Source organism: Acanthisitta chloris, unplaced genomic scaffold, assembly GCF_000695815.1.
Source record: "Acanthisitta chloris isolate BGI_N310 unplaced genomic scaffold, ASM69581v1 scaffold22766, whole genome shotgun sequence".
Taxonomy (NCBI): Eukaryota; Metazoa; Chordata; class Aves; order Passeriformes; family Acanthisittidae; genus Acanthisitta; species Acanthisitta chloris.
Genome location: NW_008679268.1, coordinates 93,418 through 119,305, shown reverse-complemented (window position 1 = coordinate 119,305; position 25,888 = coordinate 93,418). Strand labels below are relative to the sequence as shown.

The window sequence follows — 25,888 nt, the reverse complement described above, 5'->3', positions numbered from 1 at the left end:
GCGGCTTGCCCGCTTGGAGTGGGCGCAACTCGGAAATAACTTGTGTGCTCATCGTCTCCAGTTCCTTCCTCTTTCTCCCTTCGTCACGAAGAAGAGTGGCCTGGAAATGCTTCCCGTTTCCAAGGAGGTTTGGCTGTGCCCGAGGGGATTGGGTGCAAGAGGGTTGGGTGCTGCTGGTCCCTGCTCTGACCTCCCGCTGTACTAATGCCTTTGCTCCTTCTCATCTGCTTCCCTAGCTGTTCCTCTGTTCATGCCCATCCAGACACGTTGGGATAACAGGATTACCTCTTGTTTCAGTTTGTCAAGTAATCTGAATGCTTAATAAACCTCATTGCTCTATACAACTTCCTCTGATCTCTTTTCTCTGGGAACCAGTGATAGGACCCAAGGGAATGGCATGAAGCTGTGTCAGGGAAGGCTTAGGCCGGATATTAGGGAAAGGTTCTTCCCCCAGAGGGTGGTTGGGAACTGGAACAGGTTTAGGTTGGCCATCAGGATGAGGATCTTCTCCCAGAGGGTGTTTGGGCACTGGAACAAGTTCAGGTTCGACATCAGGAAAAGGTTCTTCCCCCAGAGGTGTTTGGGCACTGGAACAGCTCCCCAGGGCAGTGGGCACAGCCCCAAGCCTGACAAAGCTCAAGGAGTGTTTGGACAATGCTCTCAGGCACATGGTGGGATTGTTGGGCTGTCCTGTACAGGGCCTGGAATTGGGCTCAGTGATCCTTGTGGGTCCCTTCCCACAAGGAAGTTCTCAGGTAAGTTAGCTCAGGACGTCCTGAGGTAAGTTAGAAACATTCTGCTAACCAGACAGTTCTGAGTAGGTGGTAATCACGTGGCCTGTTTTAGGAGAGCACTGCTGCAGCATCAGTACAGGCAGAGTCTGAAATGCTTGTGCTCCAGACTTCTTTTGGGAAGGTGGTAGAACCTCTTGGCTGTCCTGTATGTCATTGTTCTTCACAGCATGCAAATGCAAACATGAGGAGTTAAAAGGTCAGTCATATATATCTTAAACAGTTTCTATGCACAGCACAGATGTGAGCAGTCTGTTAAAATCCTACACTTGTTACTGTGGAGAGGACAGACACCTTGTAATACCTGCTTGTAAGCCAGTCTAGATATTCAGCTTTTTCTCTTGTTAATACTGTATCACTATGTTAATCAAAGTGGAGGAAAACCCTTCCCCCTGATGGGTATTCCCTCTGCCTTCAGCTGCACCTTTCTAATGGGAGCTTCAAGTGTTGAAGGCCTGACGGTAAAAGTACAAGCAAAATATTTTCTTGCTTTTTAAGGAGCGACTGATTACGGGACAGATGCCCTAAGTATCTCTTCCCTCAATATGGATGTATTAAAAGACACACAAATCATTTATTTCTATCCAGACATGTGGGTTCTTTCCCAGCTGTGGCCATTAATTGCTGTAGAAAATTCTAGAAGGACTTTTCACAGGAGCATGTAGTGAGAGGACAAGGGGAATGGCTTCAAACTGAAAGAGAGCAGGTTTAGATTAGGTATTAGGAAGAATTTTTTCCCTGTGAGGGTGCTGAGGCACTGGCACAGGTTGCCCAGAGAAGCTGTCGCTGCCCCATCCCTGGGAGTGTTCCAGGCCAGGTTGGATGTGGCTTGGAGCAACTTGGTCTAGTGGAAGGTGCCCCTGCCCATGGCAGGGGGTGGAATGAGATGAGTTTTAAGGTCTTCTTTAAGGTCCTCCTGCTGTCTGAAGGATTTTTTTTGTTATTTGTTTCATTTATGTGATCTGTGTACAGATTACTTCATAAAATAAACTCCAGCAGCTTGTGCAAGTTATTTATAAATATGGTTGTGTGGCTTAATAAGCCTAATTGTATAGTTGTTGGGCTTCTAAGGCCTTGTGGGTTTATTTTGGATAACCCCAGTGTATTCTAGGTGATAGGTTTCAAACGCCCACTGTTTGTTGAAGTTTTGTGGCTTTTTTGAAGGAAAAATTCCCAATCCTCTGAAGACAATGCAGTTTGTATTGATGAGGCTGGAAAGAATAGCTAATAGGAGTTTTAAGCTCTTGTTAGCAGCTATTTCTTGCTCCAGAAAAACTTTATTTGCTGTTACCAGAGTTATTGTTACACCTGATCTTTTCTCTTTTGTATGCCTGACCTTTTAGCAGCAATTTCATTTGCCCTTTGATGACGTGAGCCTTAAATAGCAGCTATTTTTTTTAAAATAAACACAAGGAAATTTAGATTAATTTGTTGAGAAGCAAATTTAGGAGGGCCCAGATCCAATCTGCAGCATTCTCATGATCCTGACCCACTGCTGAAGACAGACATTTATTAATGCCCCTGGGAAGGAGTGGGGTGAATGGCCAGAGCTGCCTTCTGATACATGCAGTGAAATATATCAAACTAATGAACTGCAGTAATCAGGCCACACTTAATATACCTGGTCCTCCCTCAGCATGGTTTTATTATGGACAGGGATATTTATTATGATCAGTTTTTGCAGTTTTGTCTTGAGTAGCTCTACTAGGTTGGCTACAGTCATTGTGTTAACTATAAAACCCCAACAGCTAGAAGTAATTAGGAAGTGTTGAGGTATAAATGTCATTCTGCATTTCCTTTGCAGTACCTTTTACAGGTGTGGGAAACCTGAGGCCAACTTGCTTAGAAAATGAGACCTGTTTGGTCCTTCTCTTTGCTCAAAGTGATTTGTCAATGTCACCTGGAATATGTCAGAGTCAAGAACTGTACTTCAGTTTCCCTATCACAGCAGTGTCTCAGCCATAAGGACCTTTTCCTGCTCAGAGCGGGCTGTTTAAAGCACAAAACACACCTAGCAGCCATTTTTACACACCAGATTTCCTGAGGATGTGACATGTGTGTGGTGTTTGAGGGAGAGATGCTGATGCAGAGAATAGATCTGAAAATCGCCGCCTTCTTATGGGAAGTGGTGGTGATGATGATTTTGGTATTGTTAACTGAAATGTTATTAGTTTTGGAGTGTATGAATGTTTGGAGTCTTGATCTTCCTCTCCAGGTAGCAGTGCCTTGATATTACTTGCATTTTGTTCCTCTGAATGTTTCACATGATCTGCTCACGTTTAATTTTATACCTTTGTCTGGAATTGTGTGTGCTACATAGTGGTAAGGTGGTGGAGACTTGAAATTAATTCAGTCTTGGGTCTGTGAAACTATAACCCATGTTTAATAGGATAGATTGGAGATGAGAAGGAACAATGGCCCTTGAATGTTGCATTTCAGATGGCAAATCATAAGGTCTTCTTCCTGGCCTAATGAAAAGAATAAAAGATTTGAGGCTGATACGGGGAGAGAAGTATTGCTAAGAAGCTGTAAGTGTTACATGACCTTAACTGGGTAAATCTGTTTCCCCACCACAATCCTCTGGCATAAATGCTCTCAAAGGGCAGTGATAGAATACTCTGAGCACCTGCAGATCCTCATGGGACTTCATCCAGGAAAGTGTTCAGACAGGTGAAATTTCACAATATCTGGAAGATTTTAAATAGGAAAAAGCAGAAATGATAGTTTACTGTGGGTTGGCTTCCTGGCACTTGTTTAAAAATGGGAGGCTGCAGCAGAACAATTCTGCCTCTAGCTGAGGTGTAAAATAATGTGTAGTTTTATCTGCTTGAGCCTAATTGTTACCTGGAGGCAAATAGCAGTGGGGCTTTAGCATGTCTTGAAGATTTGGGTGAGCTTATGAGTCTGGAAGTTGCGAGATACCATGTTTTCCATGACAGTGTCCTGACAAGGCTCTGGACTTGGCTTGCTTAATTATGTTTGACTTGTCACTTGCCATGATAAATATGTCCTGTCCTGTGGTTGTGACTAACTCATGTGACTTTACAGTAGTGGTTTGTCACTGCTAAAATAAGAGATTCATGCTGAGCGTTTGGCTGTGGAACGGTTGATAAGGGAGTACAGTGGATAACTTACACTGGATAATGGATTCTTCATTTGCCTTTCAGATCCTGTGTGGGTGACTGTGTTGGCACAGGATGCCCCGTGTGCCACATGCCAGCCTGGGTGCAAGATGCACAGATCAACCTGCAGCTGGATAACATGATTCAGCTTTGCAGCAAGCTGCGGCAGCTACTGGGTGCAGACACCCCAGGTAGGAGTCACCTGGGTCTGACAGCTGCAGGGTCCAGGCTGCTCCATTTCATTTCACAGGGAATGAGCAGTGCAGCCCTGTTTAAAATGCCGAGAGGCTGTTCTGAATCATGTTTGGAAAATTTGATTTCAGGAGAACTGTCTGTATGGATTGCTTGTTCTCTGAATCTGTTTTACTAAGAAATCCACATCAGCAGGTTAGTCCATAATTCATTAGAATCTGTCTTCCAAAATTAGATGGAGGTGGGAGAGACTGCCAAGTCACATGGCACAAACGAGGGGCAGAAGTTGCCATGCCTTGTGCTCTTAGGGGAGCCACAGTGTGTTATGTTCTGCCTTGTATTAGGGGGGCCCTGTTAAAGAATTAATGTATATATTCTCTTGCCTCTAGTGTTTTTGTGCACTGAGGTGTGAATGCTGTCCCAGGAATTTTCAGTTTAGGGTTTTTGCACATGATAAAAATTATCCGTGTTCCTTGCCTGAAAGGGGAAGGAGGCAAGTCTTAACTCATTTATTTTCTGGTCCCTAACAATCAGCTAGTCTCCTGCAATGGAGTTTTGTCATTGCTGACTGTGCTAGAGGATTGCAGAGAATATACTCTGGGAATTCATCTCTATCAAATTTTCGGCTGTTTGTCAAAGTAGGAAAAAACGAAGTGAAATAAGTGTAGGTGAATGGATGTGTCTTCTGCAAGCTCAGAGAGGAGCATTTATGTAATACTGAGTTTTAGAAAACATTCATTTAGCTGTCAGATACAGAAAAGGTAATTCTTCCTTCATTGTTGCTTCCTAATATGTTTGTCTAAATTAAAGATTCTTTTTCTAAGTCTAATCCCATCAGCACCTTCATTCATTTGTGTCGTAGGTCTTTATTGACATCACAATGCATTTAAGTGAGCAGGCTGGAAGCCTATACCCAACTGTAAAGGAATACATTTTAAATGGATATAAAATCCTATGCTGATTAAATCTTCTGGAGCATAGAAAACATAGCTGATGGCTTAAATAGGATTTCAGGGAAACATTTTAAGTAATGAAGGCTTTTAAAAACACACTTGAAAGAGAATATCTGAGAGGAGTTACTTGTCATGCTATAAATGAAGCATTTAAAGTGCAACACAGTATTATTGATACTTGGTTAGATGATTTGGAGAACTCTTACAGGTGGATTAACTTTTAAAAATTGGTCTGATATTTAACTGCACTGGAAGCTGAATAATATATTTCATCTCACAGTCCTTCTAAGATTAAGTTTGCGTGATGTGGCTAAGTCACAGAACAAAATGAGGTTCTTTTTATCATCCCTTGTTCTGACTTAAAAGCAGACACGAAATTGAAGTTTACAAGAGTGTTTTATTTGGAGCTAAAGTCTTGAACTGATGTGGGAGAGGACTTTCCATTGCTTATAATCCCTGCACTGTGCTAAGGATGAGTACAGTGCCCTTCTGGATGTTTCATACCAAGAAAAAAACCCCAAGCTGACGCTAGTTCACTGTTAGGAATGGTTTGGATACATAAGTACATGAGCACAACTCTAGGAACAACCTATTATGTGTTGTAAAAAATTTATTGTTGAAAAATCACAGGATGTTGTAGCTTTAGAGATTTTGAGAGCAAATCCTTTAGGATGTTCTGTCCCTCATCTTTGCCAAATCAGTCACCTCCCATAGCTGTATGCCTTGAACTTAATGTATCCGAAGTGAAATGTGTTTGAGTTTAGAGAATCAGGTCCTCTCTTGTTAGGGACTTGCTTTCATGTTCTCACAGCACTGTACTTCTGTCAACAATATTTTCTTCTCTCTTTTGTTAGAAGGTCAGAAATTGTACTTTATGTTCCAGTAAAGGAAATAGACCGAAAAATCAATCTTTCTGTGGAGGAAAGGAAGAGAAGCAGTTGAAAAAAGGAATGTTTCCGTATATTTGTTTTATGTCCATTTTGCATATTTGCTTTATATGCCTTGTTTTGAGACAATTGTGGCTTGTCTCAAGGCTTCTGTTTGATATTCTTGTTGCCACTGAAATTTATAATGCAAGTGCATCGTTTTTTAGTCTGTGACAGAGGTAGTGAATGCAGTAAATTGTTTTTCTTTAACCTCCCCCCAATCTACTGTGACTGAAAAGGACAGGGTTAAGCTAACATATTGAACGTACAAGAACGGAAATAACCTGTACCCTGAGGTTCCACAGTAGGTATGAGAAGGGATCTCACTTTGTATTCCATTGGGATAAGAATAGCTTTTGCCAAACATCGTGTGCATTGTAAGAAGCAGCTGCAAGTAATTCAGGAAAGACTGCACAAAACAGCTAATACTTCTGTTTGAAATTAATGGGAAACACAGCAAATTACGCCACTGGGGCAACTGAAGGGGAAGTGACAAACCACAAACCTGAAATTGGCTAGAAAACACAATTTATAGGTAGAAAATGCAAACTATAGGAAAAAAATGCAGAGTTTCAAAATTAATTCACTTGTTAGGGATGTTATATCCTTAGTCTGTGGCAAGGTGAGGAGAGCTGTCTGACCTTTTCACCGCCCTATGTTGTACCTTTTCGAGGGAAGTGGGAAGCTGGATGGCTGGAAGCCTTCACAGATGAGACATCTGCACCTCAGAATCTTTAGCTCTAATGTTGCAGCATCCAAGACATCTTGAGAACTGGTGTTGGTGGGATGATAGGCTTCATGGGTGGGTAATTAGTAAGGATTTGTTGAGTCATGGACACAGTGTATATAATACACTAGAGATGAAGAAGGTTGCATTACAGCGATGATTCTGAAGTGAATTTCTAAATACTTCAGCAGATTTTTGTGTGATGCTCTTCAAAAGGAAGAGATAGTCGTAAATTTTCAAAACCACCTTTTATAGATGATTTTTACCTTATTCTTTGTAACCATCTGCTTCATGCTAACACAGTCAAACAGAAAACCTTCCTTCCCTCTTCTCATACACAGCTAGACCTTGCAGGTGTTGGTCAAAGCTTCCTAAGCTTTTTTTGGTGCTGGTGGACTGGAGTGATCAGCTTTTGATTAGCCTTTATAGTATCATGGCTTAGTGTTGCATTTACTGATGTGGAGGAAAAGGTGTTGGACTCCTGCTGTAACAGATTACATTGTATCTCATGTATGCTATGACATTTTTCATAATAGCTAAAGGTGCAGTTTTGAATAGTTGGAATTTCTCCCTTTCCCTGTGTTGAATGCTTAACCTGCAAAATAATCATTCTTCAGTGAAGGCTCTAATGTTACACAGATGGTACCAAAGCACTTCCCTTTGATTTTTAATAAGGGACTAGTTTGTCAAAGAGATTTCTCAACTTCTGTTCTGAAACCTGTAATAGAGAATAATTTGAAAGGTACACAATGTGCATCATTATATTCCTTTGATGCAGATTAATGAGAAACCACGTATTCTAATTGCTGCTTTTTTCACCTCTGCTCTAGCCTGTTTTTGCACTATAGCAGAACTTGGAGATAGAGCTCTAGTTGAGGCACTGCCTATTCCCTAATACTTTTGTCTACCCTCAACCCTTTTAACATTGAAGAAATTCAGCTCTATTAAATGTCAGCATTCAGAAACTTGTGCTTATTATGTGCAATAAGTCTAATTTAGAAAGTTAATATATTGTGTATATGAATGTTGTCTTTAATAGGTAATGGAGAGTAAATTTACTGCATTTATTCTAGGCTGATTCTAATACTGTTACTGTGGATGCTCTTTACACTCTTGCAGGTGCTTAAAACCTAGAATTGGTAAGGCATGCTCTGCTAATTTACCTTGTCTCAAGGCATCTCTGAAATATTTGGGGAGGACACATGTATTAAAAAGATAATTAAGTCTAAATCATAGATGGTAATTTTTTTCATTCCTGTGGAGATGCAAGCTCTGGCTTCCAACTTGGAGACAGCAAAGAATTCATTTGGATCGATTTTTCTATGAGCAGTTTTCTCTGAAGGTAGTTTAAGTGAATGCACTTAGCTACCAGATAATACCCTCTTTATATGAATTAACATTTACATATTAAATCATAAGATAAGTCTAAATCATAGATGGTAATTTTTTTCATTCCTGTGGAGATGCAAGCTCTGGCTTCCAACTTGGAGACAGCAAAGAATTCATTTGGATCGATTTTTCTATGAGCAGTTTTCTCTGAAGGTAGTTTAAGTGAATGCACTTAGCTACCAGATAATACCCTCTTTATATGAATTAACATTTACATATTAAATCATAAGAACTTCCTTTGAGCTTCTTAGCACTGTCTCTCTCTCTCTCTCTCCTCTCTCTCTCTCTCTCTCTCTCTCTCTCTCTCTCTCTCTCCCTCTCTCTCACAGCTCTGGGTCCATCAATGGATTTGTTTTCAGGGAGGGTAGATTGGCCATTTGTCCAATTCACTTTTGCTCTCTGCCTTGTACACTTTGGAAATGAAAGACAGGGTAGCAGAGACTAAGAACAACCATTTTTTGACAGGTGCTACACAGATTTGTTCAGGTAAAGCTGATGTTAGTTATAGAGTGTTTGAAAGGATGGAGTTGTTGAAGAATGGCTTAGAGGTAACACACAGCCTGGCAGGAAGTGCAGTTGTCTCTCCAGCAGGATGTGGAGATGGCCTGGGTGTGCAGGGCTAGTTGATGGGATGGATTTCCTTGGCACAGTGTGTTCTTTTAATCATGTTCCACAAGTGCCTCCCTGTTCTAAAACATGCAACATACACCTAAAGTAGTTCTACACCTAAAGTAGTTCCTTGTGAGGAAAAATAATCCTGGGAAATACTTGGTGTACTATATTTTCAGCAGGTTTTTAACCACCTGGCTAGTAACTCCCTGCTGAGCAGCCAGTAATAACCAGGGGTTTAGGAATCCTTATTGACAGATTTTTCCCAGGCTTTCTTGCTGCCAGGAGGGGCATATCCTGAGCTTCCAATGTCAATCCTTCATCGTGTTGTGCTGCTTTAGGTCATCCTTCTGAAGGGCAGTGCCTGTGATTGAATTTGTCACTTGGACTTTAAAGTCTTGCTGTGCTATACACATCAAAAAGAATTCTAGCCGTCACAATTGTTGCACAAATTACTTCTGCAAGCTGAATTTATTCTTTCTCTTTACTTAGGGATGACTGATAGTTCTAGCAAGGTAAATATTTTACAAGGAAATCTGCTAGTTGTGTAAACAGGGAAGGCAAGACAAGCAAATAGTAACTTGTGTTTATATTTTGCATCTGTTTGCAATCAAGTTCTTCCTTTTTTCAGATGTTATTGTCAGAATGAGATTGGATATGATCTCAAGCCTTGCTAGTTCTGAGATTTCAGTCTTAATTTCAGTGCTTTTCTTCCTGTTTGCACCAAGCCCAGCCCCTCAGGAAAACAAAATAGCTGCAGTTCTATACTTGAGGATTATCTTTAGGTGCCTAAATGATTGATTAGCCTCAAGGTATAGTCTTAAAAACACTTTTGGTCTGATGGTTTACATATTTGTCTAGCTAAATCTAGAGCATATTTAAATTCAAGGGATAAATAGAGTAATTGAAATGAAGACTGAGGAAACATTTAACTTTAAAATGGTGCTTTAAAAGAGAACTGCAGTTGTCTGTTGTAGTGTTGAATTACTAGCTATACGCTTTTAAGTGAGATTTCAAATGTATTTTTTTGTGACTAAGGGATTGGGGCTGGTTTGTTTGCTATCTATGGGTAGATCACAGCTTGGAAAATGGGCTGCAGATCTGACACCAACACAAGAGAAGGTATGGAGAAAAGAAGTTAATGCATTTAAGTGAAAGTGAGATTGTTGCAGTGAGTGTCTGTCATTTTTAACAATTGAGACTTTGTATAGTTTATTTCAAGGATATTTGAATGTTGGTCTTAGTTCTGTGTAAAAAAAAAAATAAAAATACTCTACTTAGCTCACTAGGCAAAATTCACACTGGTTTTGTGTTTGTTTGCTTTAAATAACCAAGGCTTTTGTGAATTGTAGTCCCTGGGGTTTGAGGCAACAGGAAGAATGAGTTGTGCATTTACTTTGCAGGACTGGTCCAGGTAACCTAAAGTAACTTTGGCTTCCAGGAAGGAATCAGTAAAAAGTCTGTTACAGTTCTTTAGCAGCAAAAAAGTGAAATGAAATTAGTGTCTAACTTAGAGGTCGTTTTATACTCCTGAATTTATTCTTAAGCCATTGAGGGCAGTATTTATAGTCCTTGTTCTCAGCTGTTATTTCAGGACAGGTTATTCCTCCATCTTCATTATTGATTTGTAATATGCTGTGCAATGTGATTTATAAAACTGCTCCACTGCATATTTTTTTAAGAAATGTTTGAGGTCATCAAAATATGTATCTTTCTTGAAATTATTTACTACCAAGGGGTAAAGGATCAAATGACAGAATACATTTACTTACAGATTTTCTATCTATTTCTCTGATTCATCTGCTCTATCTGTGGAATCAGTCAGAATTTCTCAGGGATGTTCAGCATTCTTAGAAGGATATTATTTTTGCTTGTTTACAGCTATTCTTTTTCATCTCCAGAGGAACTTTTTAGAAATTGTTTTTGTTCTTGTGTATGCACATACCTCTTTGGTAAACCTATTTCCAAGGAAAACTCAGGGAGAGAACCAACTTCTCTCCTTTTGTGGCCTGGCCGGAAGTCCTCTGTGTGTGTGCAGACACACTGCTGAAGCAATTTCTCTACCAGGGTGCTCACTTGCCTAGTGGATAGCTCTAGCTGCACTGGGATCCCTGACTTCCAGAGTGGCATGTGACCTTGCCTGGGGTTTTCAAGCCATTCCATGTGTCTTCTCAGAAGAAATGAAGGCACCCATAGGTTTTATTTACTAGCACTTCATCAGTTATTACAGCTGTTATGATGATCTTTTTTTGCTTTGTGATGGTTTGAAGAGTACTCCATAATTATTTTTCCTCTTCCCTGATGCACTTAGATTCAGCAGAAGATGCATCCACACCAACTGATTCAGTCTTGGAAAAACAGAGTAAGAAGGAACAGATAAAAATGTGGTTCAGCCCAAGAAGTAGGAAGGTCCGATTCGTCCTGGCCCAGAGTCAGCCTGAGACTAAAAGCAACGATTTCAGTCAAGGCACAACTTCAGTTTATGATTTTTTCCCTTCTCCTCCTCATGAGAAGCCCTCCAAGCCAGCAAAAAAACCAACACAGAAACAGATGAAGAAGATGAAGAAGAAACAGCTAGCAGACATTAACAAAGAGTGGAGCATAGAGAAGCCTGAGCAGAAAGGGTTAGAGAAGAAGACTCCCAAGGAAAAGTGTGTGACCATCTGCAGTCAACCAGTAGTCCTGTGCACTCCAGAACCAGATAGCCCTGAGGAGGGACCTCAGCAGGAGTCTGTAGAGGAAGCTGACTCCAGCAAAAATACAGAAAATGTAGAATTGCCACCACAGATAAAATCTCCAGGGAAGAAAGATAACAGTGAGGTCGTGTGCCCTGCACAAGACAGCAGGGAAACAAGTTGTGCCACAGAGACGTCATTGTCCATAGAGAATAAAAGTACACCTTTAAAACGTGGAAGGGAGCAATCTGGACTTCAGGTTAGTTCTCAGTCTAAAAGACCAAAGAAAACTGAGAGGAGCATTACTGGGAATTCAGGCAGGCAGGCAGATTGCTTAGAGGAGTTACCTCAGGGTTCCCCCATCTCTCCAGCGACTGAACATCAGACACCAGTTCAGATTTCTTCCTGTGCATCCAAACGCACTCACCCTGGAGTGAAGACAAGAAGTTCTGCAGTCCTTCAAGCAACAAACAGTCCTTCACTATCAAAATCTCCTTCTACGCCATCTACTTCTAAGACTTGCAGTCAAGTAGCAATACCACTCAGTCCTTTGGTGTTAAAATCCCCTGGTGGGAACACAATTGCCAGAAGAAATTACAAAGGAGAGACCTTGCTCCATGTTGCTTCCATCAAGGTAGGGCCATCATCTTCTAGCTGTGTGCTTTAAGCAGAGGTTTAAAAAAGACAATGTTGTTTTGAAAATATCATGGAATCCAGTTACTTCAGAACATCCTATTTTGAGGGGGCAGTTATCATTTTGTGGTTTTCTTCTAGATTTATTGGGGAGTTTCCAACCTGATGGATTTCATAAAGAAATGACTATTGGAATGATCAGAGGAGGTTATTAATGGAAACTCAATGCACTGCAGTGTCAGTTATACCTGTGCGTTCTAGGAAGTGATAAGCGTGTAAATGTTTTTGCCTTGTGTGCCAGAGAGTTGTCTCTGATTTGTCATAGGGAGTTTAGTAAGTATTTCTGATCTTGATCTGTTTAACTTGGTCTGGTAACTCAGGCAGGTTAAGATCTGAGTTATCTACATGAAGATAACTCTGTGCAATTTTAATTGAAGTTAACTATTATGTAATCTTTGAGATCCACCACCTGATGTAAGAATTGGCTCAAGAGGAATGAGGTGCTGCACCCTGTGATTTCCATGTTCAGCCCTATGCTCTGAGCATGCTGTGCTTGTGAATAGTGGAGGAGGGAAGAGACAGAGTTGAGATGTTCTCAGTAGACTTCAGTTTTATGTAGGATCAATGTTATTCTTGGAATGACAGCTGTCACTGATTTTGTTGTTGAGTTATTGTCTTAACCAGTTCCTGCTGTGTTAGAACTTTTTAGCTTTGCTCTTTGCAAGGGCAGTCCTTGCCCATTACTTTGAGAAAGCTGCATGCATGTGAGGTAAAACTTGTCAGACTCATCAGATGCACTCATGGCATCTGAGAAGTCATTTCAAAGAGTTTGTAGTCTGGCCATTTAAATGTGCTTTGTGCTAAATCATAATACACAAATACTGGGTGGTTAATAGGCTGCCTGTTCTGGAAGAATTGATTCTTCTGTAAGTATCCTGACATTTATGCAGCACTTCTGCGTGGTGAGAAAGAGGCTGTTCCTGATAAATAACTGTGTCCTCTTTCAAAGGCATTCTAATAAGCCACTCCTGCTGCACGAAACCTTTTTAAATGGAAGTGGCAGCTGAGCTGAGTTGAGTTCAAATCTCACACTTGATGCCGTTAGTATGGAATTAGGGAGGAGAAAATGAAACGTTGTCCTCACAGGACTCAGGAGCTTTGAAGGACAGATCTCCTATTACCTCTCGTCATAACTCCTGTATATTCCTCTTTGTTAAAACACTGTTTACAAATTACCCTTCCATGATTTTCTGAGAATTTGCAATGAATACTGTCATGACTGACTGGTTCTAAAAACATTGATCTACCTTGACATGTTTTCACACAGGTGTGTTTCCAGCAGTATGTCTGACACTGCTCAAGAGTACAAAAATTTCATCTAAGGAAGCAGCATGTCTGCAGCTTAGTGTGAGGCTTGGAGTATTTGGCATATTGGTGATGTGCCAGTAAGGTGGTTTTTCATTGCAAAGCATTTTGAAGATAAATGAGTAAAAATTAAACAGTTCATGCTGTAGACAAAAAAGGATAAACATGTTTTGATGATCCAAGTTTAGTGGTGTCGCTGGCACTGCTTGTTGGCATTGGTACAGCCAAGAAAGCTGACCTCCAGCTGGAGTGGGGGTGATGGGGGTGGGCACCCAGAAGTGCTTTCTTCAGTCCTGTGTATGAATTCCTTTTGGTGTTGTCTTTTAATGTTAATGATGATCAAGCTAAAATGGGAAGTGGCTTCTGTTCCTCATTAGTTCTGCTGTGATTTTTATCCATTGGTTCTATTTGCATTGAGGTGCTCATTAACAAAGGCTTGTTTAGGTAGGTAGGGCTTCAGGGTGATCTCAGAGTTACCACTGTTTTAAAGGCAGCTCAAATATGGCAAGGAAAGTGATCTTTTGGTTATGGTCATACTTTCCTTGCACGTATCTTTGTTTACATCCACTAAATTTCCCATGCAACTCTGAGAAAGATGTTTTGATATGTCAGTTCCTCATCTCTAGAAGGAGGTTATAGAGATGATCTTTCTTTTGTGGTGTTCTTTGTTCCTGTTCTATAGCTCAATCATGGGTATATTATGGCGTTCCAAAGAACTTGCTGCATCCTGTGGTTGCCAGTAAATGTAGGCAGAGTTATTAGTCCGTGGCAATGTAGATGAAGTTGGTGGAGCCAGAGCAGGATGTGAAGACTTGGTCTTTCTGAAACTGGCCATGGGGTTTGGGGACATCTCACTTCGAAGCAGTGCCCAACAAACAGCAGTGATTAATTGCCAGGAACCTGCTGAGGAGGGTGGCAGTTGCTAGAAGACACTTTTTCTGCGTGCAAGTATCTGTCATAGAACCTGTGTGTTTCTAAATCACTTTTCTAACTTGTAGGAATCTTGCTATGGAACTGATACAAGTGTTTTCTCAGAGAAACTGGTCTTGAAAATACCAGACTTTATACTGTATGTATATTCACACTGTGAGGTTTAGTTTGGGTTTTTTTTTTCTACAAAGAGCCCTGTCATTTTTTTTTCTGTTTCTGGAAAGAGTATTTCTCTTCCAGTTTTGTTTTACAGGCAATTTTTTTTTCTTGTTCTTTCCACAGCCGGGAATGTTTTTCCATGTGTGTAATAGGAAACAGACTTGTAGCTGCCACCCTCCCTCCAAAGTGAAATAAAGTCTAATTCTCTGGGACTTCATTAATTATAAAAATAAATCTGTATTATTTTCATTAGCTGTTAGGGTCTAATACCCAGAATTTAATTAAAGCTAATTGAATTCTCCCTTTTTTCTTATTTAAGAGACCATACACAACATTATCAGGCATGCAAAGTGAGAGTATTGCGCTGTTTCAAACGAGTCTGAGGGATTGTTCCCATTTACTACTACTACTAGTTATTACTTCACTGAAATCAAAATGGTTCTCAAGAAAGGTTCTAGTGTGGATGAACTTAATGCTGAGTTAAACTAATAAATGACAATAAATGCAACTCTTCCTGTAGCAAACAGCGGTTGTGTTTATCTTCCTCTACAGTCATTAAGGTAAAACTTCCAATTAGTTAAAACACAAAATGTGACCTATGCAACTCTGAATATTCTAAACTAGTGGGAAATTGCCCAATCAACAGCTCTTCCACATGGGAATTTTTTTACAGTGAGATAACAGATTGTTCCCAGGCCCAACTCTTACATGGCAATTAAAACACAGCACAGTGCTGCTTAACGAGTTAGTCTGAAGTCTTAAATCTGCTGTGGAGAGAAACCCCCCCCTAGTTTCTTGAAACGGTGTTTCAGGTCTTGGTTGCACCCATGCTTTTTCTGCATTGTCAAGGGAGATGATGGGACAGTCCACAGTGGAATTGCTGCCACTGTGGATTCCAGGAAGAGGGTTAGTAACCTGCAACACAACAGCTGCACTGGCACGAGGAGTGGATGGGAGGTAGCTGTGAGAAGGCTTGCTATGCTTCAGATTAAAAGCAGAGTTGTCCCTGCTCTGAGGGAAGAAGAAATTGCATCTGTGCAGAGCATCTACTTAGAGGAAGAGACAGAGGTGGTGTATCGGGACCAGTTTTGGTTGCCTCCTGTTCCAGAGACCCTTTATTTTTGACAGCTGACCAGTAAGGCCTTCATAAAGGCTTCATTCATGACTAGCCTGCTGTGCTGGGCTCTTCGTGGTCATTATACACTTTAATAACTACTAGATAATTCCTTCTGAGTCTGTGAGGCTGTTCTGCCTTTTTATTGCTTTGTTACCACTTAATGGCACATTAGAAAGGAGAGTGAAAGAAGACTTTGTGGTTTTGTGAGCATGTGATGGCCAACATCAGAATATATTTTAAATATTGGTTTCAAAGGTGTCTGACCTAGTCAGCTGTGCAGTTTCATGCTTTTGGTACCAGGTACCTAAGTGTCATGTGTGAGTGTTGGTTCACACACGTACATAGGAGGAATATCTCCCTTCCTAGAGATACGAGGTCTGCAGAAACGAGCAGGGTGACTTGGGTGCAGGTGTAGAACCTGAGACTGCTTTGAAGTGGTAGTTTGACATTGAGTCTCTAACGTTAGTCCTGGGGGTATAGCAGTGGTGAGCAGCCTCTGGATTATGGGCAGTATCACGCAGGGAGCTCAGGGCAAATAGGAGGCAGTGTAATGCTTTTGAATGCAGAACTTCAGAATATGAAAACTGACCATGAGTCAGAGCAATCCTTCTTCCCAGGTGCTGGTTTGAAAGCTAAGATGCTAATTACCATTTCTTTTTTGATAATGCTTTGTTGTTACTTCTTCTTTCTGAGGTGAGTTAAACTTCTTAAGTGTTTGTTTTCTCTTTGTTAAAGGCTAAACATAGCTACTTATATGAATATTAGTTACTAAAATGCTGAGTAGGAAATTAATTTGGAGAAACCTGAGGTGAGAAAGTTGCTGGTTCCTGGAAGGATTTGGTTGGAGCATTCATAATTCCTATAAGCACTCTGTAATTCATATATGTCCTTTATGACCACTTATGAGTTGTAAATAATCTAGTTCCCCCCAGCTTAAACATGCAAGTCTCTGGGTTTGAAAGGGGCTTTTTTTGTTCATTTGTTTGACCTAGACTGAAGTCACTTTTTCATATTTGCAAATAAAGGGAGAAGTGTTTGGTTGAAGGGGTACAGGTTTCCAGCTTCATGTATTGTCCTAAATCTTTGGATCTTTTGAACTGGTAGAATATGTTTTCATTTGCTTAAGAACTTAAAGAAACTCACCATGAGCTGCAGTGTGTGCTAGCAGCCCAGAAAGCCAATCCAATCCTGGGCTGTATCCAAAGGAGTGTGGACAGCAGGTCAAAAGAGGTGATTCTGAGACCTCACCTGGAACACTGCACACAGTTTTGGTGTCCTTAACATAAGAAGGACATGGAACTGTTGGAGCAAGTCCAGAGGAGGCTTGATAAAAGGACTGGAGCATCTCCCCTATGAGGACAGGCTGAGGGAGTTAGGGCCTGGAGAAGAGAAGACTGTGTGGAGACCTCAGAACAACTTTTCAATATCTGAAGGGCCTACAAGGAGCTGGAGAGAGACTCTGTGTTAGGAACTGCAGTGACAGGACAAGGAGTAATGGGATCAAACTGAAGGAGAGAAAGTCTAGGTTGGATGTGAGCAAAATGTTTTTTCCTGTGAGGGTGGTGAGACACTGGCACAGGTTGCCCAGGGATGTGGTGGCTGCCCTGACCCTGGCAGTGCTCAAGGCCAGGCTGGATGAAGCCTTGAGCAACCTGATCTAGTGAAGAGATGTCCCTGCCCAGGGCAGGGGGTTGGGACTAGATGATCTGTAAGATCCATTCCAACCCCTAAGTTCTTTGATGACTTCTGGGTGGAAAATATCTATGGTTAATGGAAATTGTAAAGGGTAAAATGAAAAAGCCCACACCAAACCTGTAGAATAGGACTGAGAGGACACGCAGTTCTTAATATATTTCTGTGTTAAAATCAGGACACAGCTGACTTCAGAGAAAAGGAAAAAGGAAAACCAGCCACGCTGTGCAAGCCAAGTGAAGATAGTTTGCTGAGTTATTCTGTCTGTGACTGCAGGAACTAAATTTGTGTTGGTGTTTGTGAAGCTGTGCTAACACCCTTCTGTCTGCAAGGTAACGCAGCTCCAGGTCTGCCAACAGATGGCCCCAGTGCTTTTCCTGCTGGTGTGGTTTCCCGAGCTCCCGAGAGCTGTATTGCAGAGGAAGTGCAAACCCGTAGCTTTATTGTGTTGTCACTACACATAAGCTTCGTTATAAGCTTCAAATGTCCTTTGCTTTGTTTCTTCCAAACGGATAATTCTGCATTCTGCAGTAGATTTTGCCTCTTCGGGAGCTGGATGCAATCCTTCATTGATAATGAGATTTCAAAATAAACACTTCCCTGTGAATTGTTAATGTTAGCATTTTTCCACCTGGTGTTTGTCATGTTCTCTCTTTCTGAACAAGTAGTATCTCCACTTAGGTTTCCACTCTGCTGTTGCTACAGACAGCTAAGACAGGATCCACTGGTCCCTCCTTGTATCATCTGGTGTGGTTATGGCTCTGTATTGGATCCTGCTGGCATTGCTGGGTCAAGTAAACTCAAGGAACTAAATGTACAAAATTGATTTCAGTGTAAATCAAAGCACAACTTCATGCAGCATGTTGGAATCAGTAATTCCATACGAATAGGCATAGTCTCTTCTGCTTTCTTACTTGTGGTGCAAAGACATATGGTATAGAGATATTTGTGGCTGAGACTTGCACCTACGAGGTCCTTACTCCTTCTTGTTTAGAGATGAACAAAACATTTCTTAACTTCCAAATGTGAGTAATTTCATCAGCTTTCATAGAATCTGCTTTGATAGAACTGGTCAATCTGTTAGCTGCACTTTTGTTTTACTCTTGGATCATTCACATTTGGCTTGACTTGTTCTTATCTGAACCTGTTATCAGCCTCTGGAAGATCCAGTCCAAGGTCAGAGGCATCTGTAGTTGAGTTTGATAATCTTACAGGTCTTTTTCATCTGAAGTGGTCTGTGGCAGTGGTCCTGCATGCAGGAGGGGCTTTATATCATGTCTGTTAAGGATCTGTTTCTTAAAATTTCATCTGCTCTTTCTGAGTTAAATGTTCACAATATGGTAAGCAACTGAAGAACCGCTGAGGGGACAAAAGGCACATTCTCCTGGCTGTGAACAGTTTTGTTAGCATATCTCCCATAATCCTGATTGGCAGCACCCATCCAGTCACTGCACAGTGCAGCAGGCATGACAGCTTTCCTTCCTTGCTGTCACTCTCATTGCTAGGAGCTGGTTGCAGGGAGCAGCTTCTATTTACAGGTGAGGTGATGACAATATTTATGTTCTGTAAGCAGCTAAACACCAATCTTCTAATTCTGACTTGAAGCTGAATTTAAGTCTGTGGGTGTTGTCAGTACTGGTGTCCACACCAGCAACGTTTTCTTTGATAAAACTGCAGTAATGTTTTACAAATCAATGTTCACATGGCTGTTCTGAAAAGCTGTGATACTATCTAATGCCCACACAAATTATTAGCTATGTTCCCTGCTTTGAAGGAGTACTCCTGAAATGTCAAATCCTTGCTGAACATGTTTGCAAACTGAACTTTAAATGATAAGCTCAGATCTTGCTCATTAGAGATAATTGTATCTTCTCTGTCGAAACAGATCTTAATGCTGAGCAGTGTCTTGGCTGCCTCAGAGTAACTCCAGTTTGATGTTATGTGTGTTACCTTGCAACCATAAAGGGTACACTGCAGTTAGTAATTGCTTTGAAAGGTAACATTTTGTTGGGACACTAGATTGTGAATATGATGCATGAAACTTATCTCTGGTGTCTTAATTTGCTTGATGGCTGTAAAGGCAGTGATTATTAGCACTTTTTTTGGTGAATTTAGGGTCTAGATTTGTTGCTTGCTGGATTTATTTCTGCTGAGCAGTCTGTCTTAATATTTTCTCTCTAACTAAAGGGTGAAGATTAAAGCTATTTTGTTTTTTTCAGTGTATTCCTTGGTAACAAAAGAATCACATTCATTATATTTTTGTTGTAGTTAAAGCTTAATTTAATATTCTCTCACCTTGTCTAAGGCACACAATGAGTAACACTTAGCAATTTTTTGACTTTCCACTACTTCAAGGCACTGAACTTGCTGTAGATCATGGGGTAAACTTCTCTTCCCCCCTTCAGATGCTAGTATTTTTTATATTGCAAATTTGGTTGAGGGCCAGAGCTAGATACCAGTTTGTATATTGGTTTCTTGATTTGGGTTCACAATACCCTTGTCTAGGGGAAGTGTTAGCAGTAGTCTTGAAATACTTTTTTTAACCTAAAATAATAAGGATTGAGGCATTGGTGGCAAGCCATGCAGAAACTTGATGCCTACTATGCTGGTTTAGTTTTTGAAAAACTTGCATTATCTAGCTAGTTTTGGTCATTAGATAACCCTTGGCAGTGTCCTCCTTCCCTGTTACAGCTGAGAAATGATGTGCAGCTGCTCCTAATCTGTAGTGGTGCAGGTAAGTCAGTGCTTTGGGCTGAGAGGTGTGGTACAGCCTGGCCCTGTTATCTGGTGCACTTGCAGCTGTGGAGGATTCCCAGGATGGCAGCAAATCTTTGGGAACAGAAGTCGTGGTGCCCCTTCCTGCAGGGCTTGCCTGTGCGATGGCTGCAGTGTGGTAAGCAATGTCAGAAGCAGGAACAGGCTGACGTGGCATGAAGTGAGTTAAGTACCAACATGCTGGAGTGCAGACAGTGCTGGGAAAGGAGATGGAGATCAGAGTCTGTTTGATCGTATTCTCTTTGCCTTGCATTTTCCACCTGCTTTTAAGATGTCTTGCACTGCAGAGATTTCCTTGCCTCAGCTTTCACAGGAGCCTTTTCCTTACCTGTTTGTAGCTGCATGTGGATATGCTGCAGTCTTACTACTAACTTTCTTGCATTTTGCTTTTCAGAGTGTCAGAACCTCTGATTCATAAATTCTGTTCTTTTGCTTCCATCATCTCAGTCTCTTTCCATAATCTCTGCATCAGTTTTCACCCCTCCACATACATTTCCTTGCTTATAGTAAAAACTTAATATAGTGTTCTTGTAAAAAGCAAATTAAAGCTGTTTTGGTAGAATAACTTTCAGAGAAAGTGTTGGTGAGATTCAACATGAGTGGGAATTGCAGTGTTAAATGAAACTTTGACTTGTTGGAGAACAGTGTCTAGAAGCTTGTCAGGCTTATTAATTTATTTTGCCTATGTTTTCAGCCAGTTATTTGGATTAGCTTGAAGACAATCCAGTCTGAAGGACAAGGAAATTCCCAATAAATATTCCTGACTTTAATCCTTACAGTTGACTCTGGTGGACAGATTGCAATCAGCACAAATTTTTCCATTTATTTTGAATTAAGTCTGTTACATGCCTTGTTTTTATCTATAAATACATATTTATGTAAAATGTGTAGGTGCTTCTACATGAACAGGAAGGATAAACTGTGGTCCTCAAAGCAGCTGAGCTTTTGCTATCCTGACAATATCCACATGGAAGATTTGTATCATTAAATTTTTATTGAAGCTAAATTTATAATTTGTCATCTCTTGAATTTGTTGTCTTTGTCTATCTTCTTCATTACTATGATTTTTTCCTATATAGGGTGACTTAGCAGCTGTGGAACAGCTTCTGAAAAATGGGGCAGATCCCAATGTCAAAGACCATGCTGGCTGGACACCACTGGTGAGTGTTGAAGACGACTTGCTGTCATCTGTCTTCTAATCAGATTTCATTTTATCCCTCCTTTCCTCTCCCATATTTCAGTTCCTTTTACACACATTTAGGTGACAAAGAATTATACAAAGTGAAGAAGTGATGATGAACAAGTTTAAAAGGATTCATTAGCAATACTGACCTGCCCAAATCTAACTCTGCTTTGCTGGGGTATAGGACCTGCCATGAAATCTATTAGCCTGCAATTCTGCAAATGCAGAAGATAGACCTAGAGTAACTAGAAAACAATCAGTTGCAAACAATCTATGTCTTATGGGTTCTTAATGTCCTCAGTGTTTTGGAATTATATCAAGTTGATGAATGAAAAAATTGCTCACTTGAATCACATACAATAAGCAAAAGGTTCTTTTCAACCATGTCTTCATCCTCCCCTGCAGAATACTCCTGACAATCTGTAGTCTGGAAGGCTTTTTCCCTATAGTCTCATCTGCACACAGCTGGCCTTTGTTGAGCTCTTCCCTAACCCTTCCCCACCCATCTGCTGAGACGTTTGAAAGCAAATGTGTTAACTGATGTGACAGTAGTCTTTCCTCTGATTGAGTTTCTTTTGAGTTTCTCCTGGATTTCCCCACCAGCACGAGGCGTGTAACCATGGGCACAAAGCCGTGGTGGAGCTGCTGCTGCAGTACAGGGCCCTGGTGAACACCACGGGGTACCAGAACGATTCGCCGCTTCATGACGCTGCCAGGAACGGGCACGTGGCCATTGTGGAGCTGCTGCTGCAGCATGGTGCCTCCCGGGATGCAGTGTGAGTCCCTGTGGAATGTTACTGTGGCTGTGGCATTAGCTATAGCTACAACTTCCAGAGTGGATGCTCAGTAAATATGAAGCAAAGCTAGTAATAAATGTGATTTATTTGAAGTGAGGGGGGGTGGGTGTTAAATGTATGTTCTGCTATACTTTCATCCTCCTTTCCCAGGTAGGTATTTTCTTTCCATTTTGCATTGTCCTAAGAGTTTCTGAGGATGCCTGAGGCATAGATAGCTGGAGTACTGGAGACTGTACTAGGAAAGTAGCAACATATGTTTGCCCTAATCTTACACTTTTGTGTTGGCATCTTGTTATAGCTACTGTCAGCTCTAAGATGCTGAGCTAGATGAGTTTTGAACTGCTACAGCTGTTTTTCGTCTCTTTGCTTTTACTACACTACTTGCTAGCAGAAGGCATTTTGGTCCAGTCTCTTCTATTTTCACAAGTGACATAGACACAAGCTGAGATTTGAGAAGTGGTTTTTATTTTTTCCATTCTGGATCAAAGCACTAATCCTTGGTACACTTTTTAATTAAAAAAAAAAAAAAAAAAGAGCTTAGAAATATTTTCAGTTGACTCTTCTATACAATTGCACCTCCTGAAGATTTTGGCATTTGTGTAGAGGAGGTGCTAAAGAATCTTTTAGCCTATGAATAACTGAAGCCTATTAGTATTTCAGACACTAAATGTAATTTTAGTCATTGTATTATTGTACCAGGGCCTGTGTGTATAAATTTCAGTCTGGTACAAGTTGTCAGTAGGGGTGTGTGTATATAGCAACACAACAGGATGAAGTCTTGGATGACACAAGATTGCTTGGCAGCTGCATAAAGAAGCGTAAACAAGTTCAGTTTAATCACTTCAGTTCTTGATATTCACTCTTGAAGCTTAGAGAATTAAGGTGCTCTGTGGGAAAGCATAGGCTTTTCTTGAATATACTAGAGTTAAAAAAAACCAAGGAGAAACCAAACCAGAGCAACAAACTCTCAAGACTTCAGCAGAAGAAAGTAAAACCAGGATTAGTTGTTCATCTTCACTTTGTTCTTGAACAACAAGGACCAGCACATTGCACCTTGAAAAGCTGACAGATTCAGAAACTAATTTTCAAGCCTCTTGAGTATCAGGAACTGGTTCTGTGGCACTTATCTCTTGTCTGTCTGATGTTTGAAAGCCTAGCATAGCCAACAGCTTTGCTGCAAGGTTTTGACAGGACTTCAGCCCTGGTAGATTTGCACAGCTGAAGCTACAAATGCCAGCAGTGGACTCTTCAGGTCTGTTACTAGCCTTAGTCTCTACTGCATGTGCTCATGCAAACTGAGATGAAGCTGAACTCATTCTACATGAGCAAACATGACTTTCTGTTGAAACAGAAGCTTTTAATCAGGGAAGGAGAGATTTATGTAAACCTTAAACTCTGCCTTAACTTTTCACTGAATGTAGATAATGTTCAGTTAAAATCTCTTTGAGAACAAATTGAGCTGCCGTTAATCCTTGTGTAATTTGTCTGGCAAAAGCAACCATGGGTGCTTTGGCAAAAACTCAGTCCTGTATGTCCTTCCTGAAATAATTGCAGCTTCCAGATCTTCTGTAGGCTCTCTATCTCTGGCTAAAGTGCTACTGTGTGTGTTACTATTGCATTGATGATGAAAAGGAGTTTCTTCCCCCCCCCCATTTTTACAGAGAGCATTGGAGGCATAGAGAATAGGATGTACAAGCAAAGTGTTCAAGCTTGAATAGTAACTCTGACCTCTTCCAGACACTATCAAGAAACAATAGAAACAAGAATAGGGTGTCTGAGACTTCTAAGAATGTCTTGTGCCTCCCTCCCTTCCTTCCTGTGCCTTACTAGCTTCCAGCAATGAATTGTGCTGTGACCTTTCCCTGGATCATGACTGCAAATCTTACAGGTTGTTTTTTCTGCCACTGCCTCTGGTAGTTGTAGTCCTAATTAAACAGGAGTTGGATTTTTCTAGGTAAGTGGATTTGATCCTTCTTTAATATTAAAGGTTTAATTTATTTTTTTTTCTTGGTGGATGCAGGTGCCCTTATAACAAAGTCACATCTAACAAGAAGCTTGTTTTCCTTTGGTGACCTTTTTCCTAGATCCCCAAAACCTGCAGACCACAGTTTTAAAAACAGGAGGCAAGAACAGACTGATCACTTAAGATGGTGCAATTATAGTTCTTTTCATTATAGCTACTTATAATTGGCCTCCTTATACTTAATTCAAGATCTGCTCACCTGCACATTATTACTTGATGATCTTTGCAGTAGAAATTGAGCAGTGATGAGTAGAACTTGCATCTCTTCTCAAAGGTTGATTTTCTTTAGCCATATATCTGAGGAGTGCCTTAACTTTACAAGTGTGCAGTGTGTGAGCTGAGACTCTACCAAACCAGTTTGTCTGATTTTAGTTCATTTTTTTCTTTCTTTTGGTGTATGAAACCCTTTCTAGTCCTTTCATGAGCTTCTCAGGCTCTCATCTTTGAGCCCAGGAGAGTGCCTTCTTCAATATGGCAGGATAAAGTGATTCCTCATTACCTCCCAGGAGCAGTGAGGGAAGTTTGATTAGTTCACTGTGGTTACTTGAAAGTCCTCTCCTTTAGCTAAGCTAAGTAAAGTGTGAACATGATGAATGTGTTCAAATGTTACTTGGGACACTATGAAATATATAGCATGACACCCCACAAAAGTGACTGATGTCATGCTGCTGTTTTGACAGGAGAATTAACTCAGTTTTGTGTCTTAATGTCCCTTGTGTGTTGGAGAGTTAATCTACTGGAATAAAAACAGAGCTTGTGTTGAACAGCCTGCTTAGAGCAGTAGTTTTGAAATGTAGAATGATAACTCAGTTGTGCAAGATGAAATACTTTTTTAAAGATGTGTAACATTTACTGCCTGCAGACACCAAGCAGGTAAGACCCACGGGTCTGTGGAGGGGTGTAGGATGTATCTGGAAGCAAATACAGCCACTTCCTAAGGGACATGAGTTGGTGAGGTTTACAGGTTATACCTATAACCCTAGTTTTTATAACCCTATCCAGAGAGCTGAGACTTTGCAGTCTCAGATTTAGATCATCAGGTTCACAGACCCATCAAGTGCATCTCACCCCAAGTGTCCTCCACACTATGTTTTTCTTCTTGAATGTTAACACATAGTGCATTAACAAATAACTGTGTATAATATGAAGCAACCACACAGCTTTTGGACCAAGCACGGATGAGGATTTCCTGTTTTTCCAGCAAGTCATCTGGGGATTTCCTATTCCTTGGCAAAATTTTTTTTTAAAATCTCTAAGATTTAATGGATGTGGCACTTCATTTGCCATTGAAGCTTTCACTGACTGGGAAAGATATGAACTGCAAATGAAAAATATTATATGGACCAGTGGACCTATTAATTGTCCTACTGGTCTTGTTAATTTTTTTAAGTTAATCTCCTACACATAGCTAATTTTTATTTTATGGCTTTTTTCAATATGCTTGAATTCTGTCTTCTTCCTTGCTTCACAGCAAGCCAAGTGATTTGAAAAATTAGATCTGTGCATTTGCAATTTCACAGTACTTCCTAAATGCTTTGACTCAAATGGGCTGTCTTTCCAGTTCTTCATGGACAATAAGTTTAGCACTAGTAAAAATTGTCGTGGTGCTCTTTTTTTTTAGGTGTTAGATGTCTTTGAGTGGTTGTGAATCTGATTCTGAACAAACCTGTGGGAATGCCTGGGGATCGACCGTGGTCCTCAATTACGAATGGCATAGGGGCAAGAGCTATTATAACCTGCAGTTAATTCCAGGAGGCATTAGACCCATGACACTGACATCATTTGGTCTGCTTTTTCCAAGTCAAGGTAGTGCAGGTTTTTGCTGTCTAA

At 40.7% G+C, this 25,888-nt stretch overlaps 1 protein-coding gene across 1 annotated transcript in view; it reads left to right on the top strand.

Moving 5' to 3' along the window:
* Positions 1-3,958: 3,958 nt before the first annotated feature.
* BARD1 (BRCA1 associated RING domain 1) overlaps positions 3,959-25,888 on the top strand; it is a gene marked incomplete at its 5' end in the record, with an annotated part of 39,711 nt that continues 17,781 nt past the window's right edge. The window contains 4 exons of the mRNA XM_009077227.1: positions 3,959-4,104; positions 11,021-12,018; positions 21,135-21,215; positions 21,842-22,014. Of these exons, the coding sequence (XP_009075475.1) occupies positions 3,959-4,104; positions 11,021-12,018; positions 21,135-21,215; positions 21,842-22,014 (1,398 nt within the window). The remainder of the gene's footprint in view (positions 4,105-11,020; positions 12,019-21,134; positions 21,216-21,841; positions 22,015-25,888) is intronic.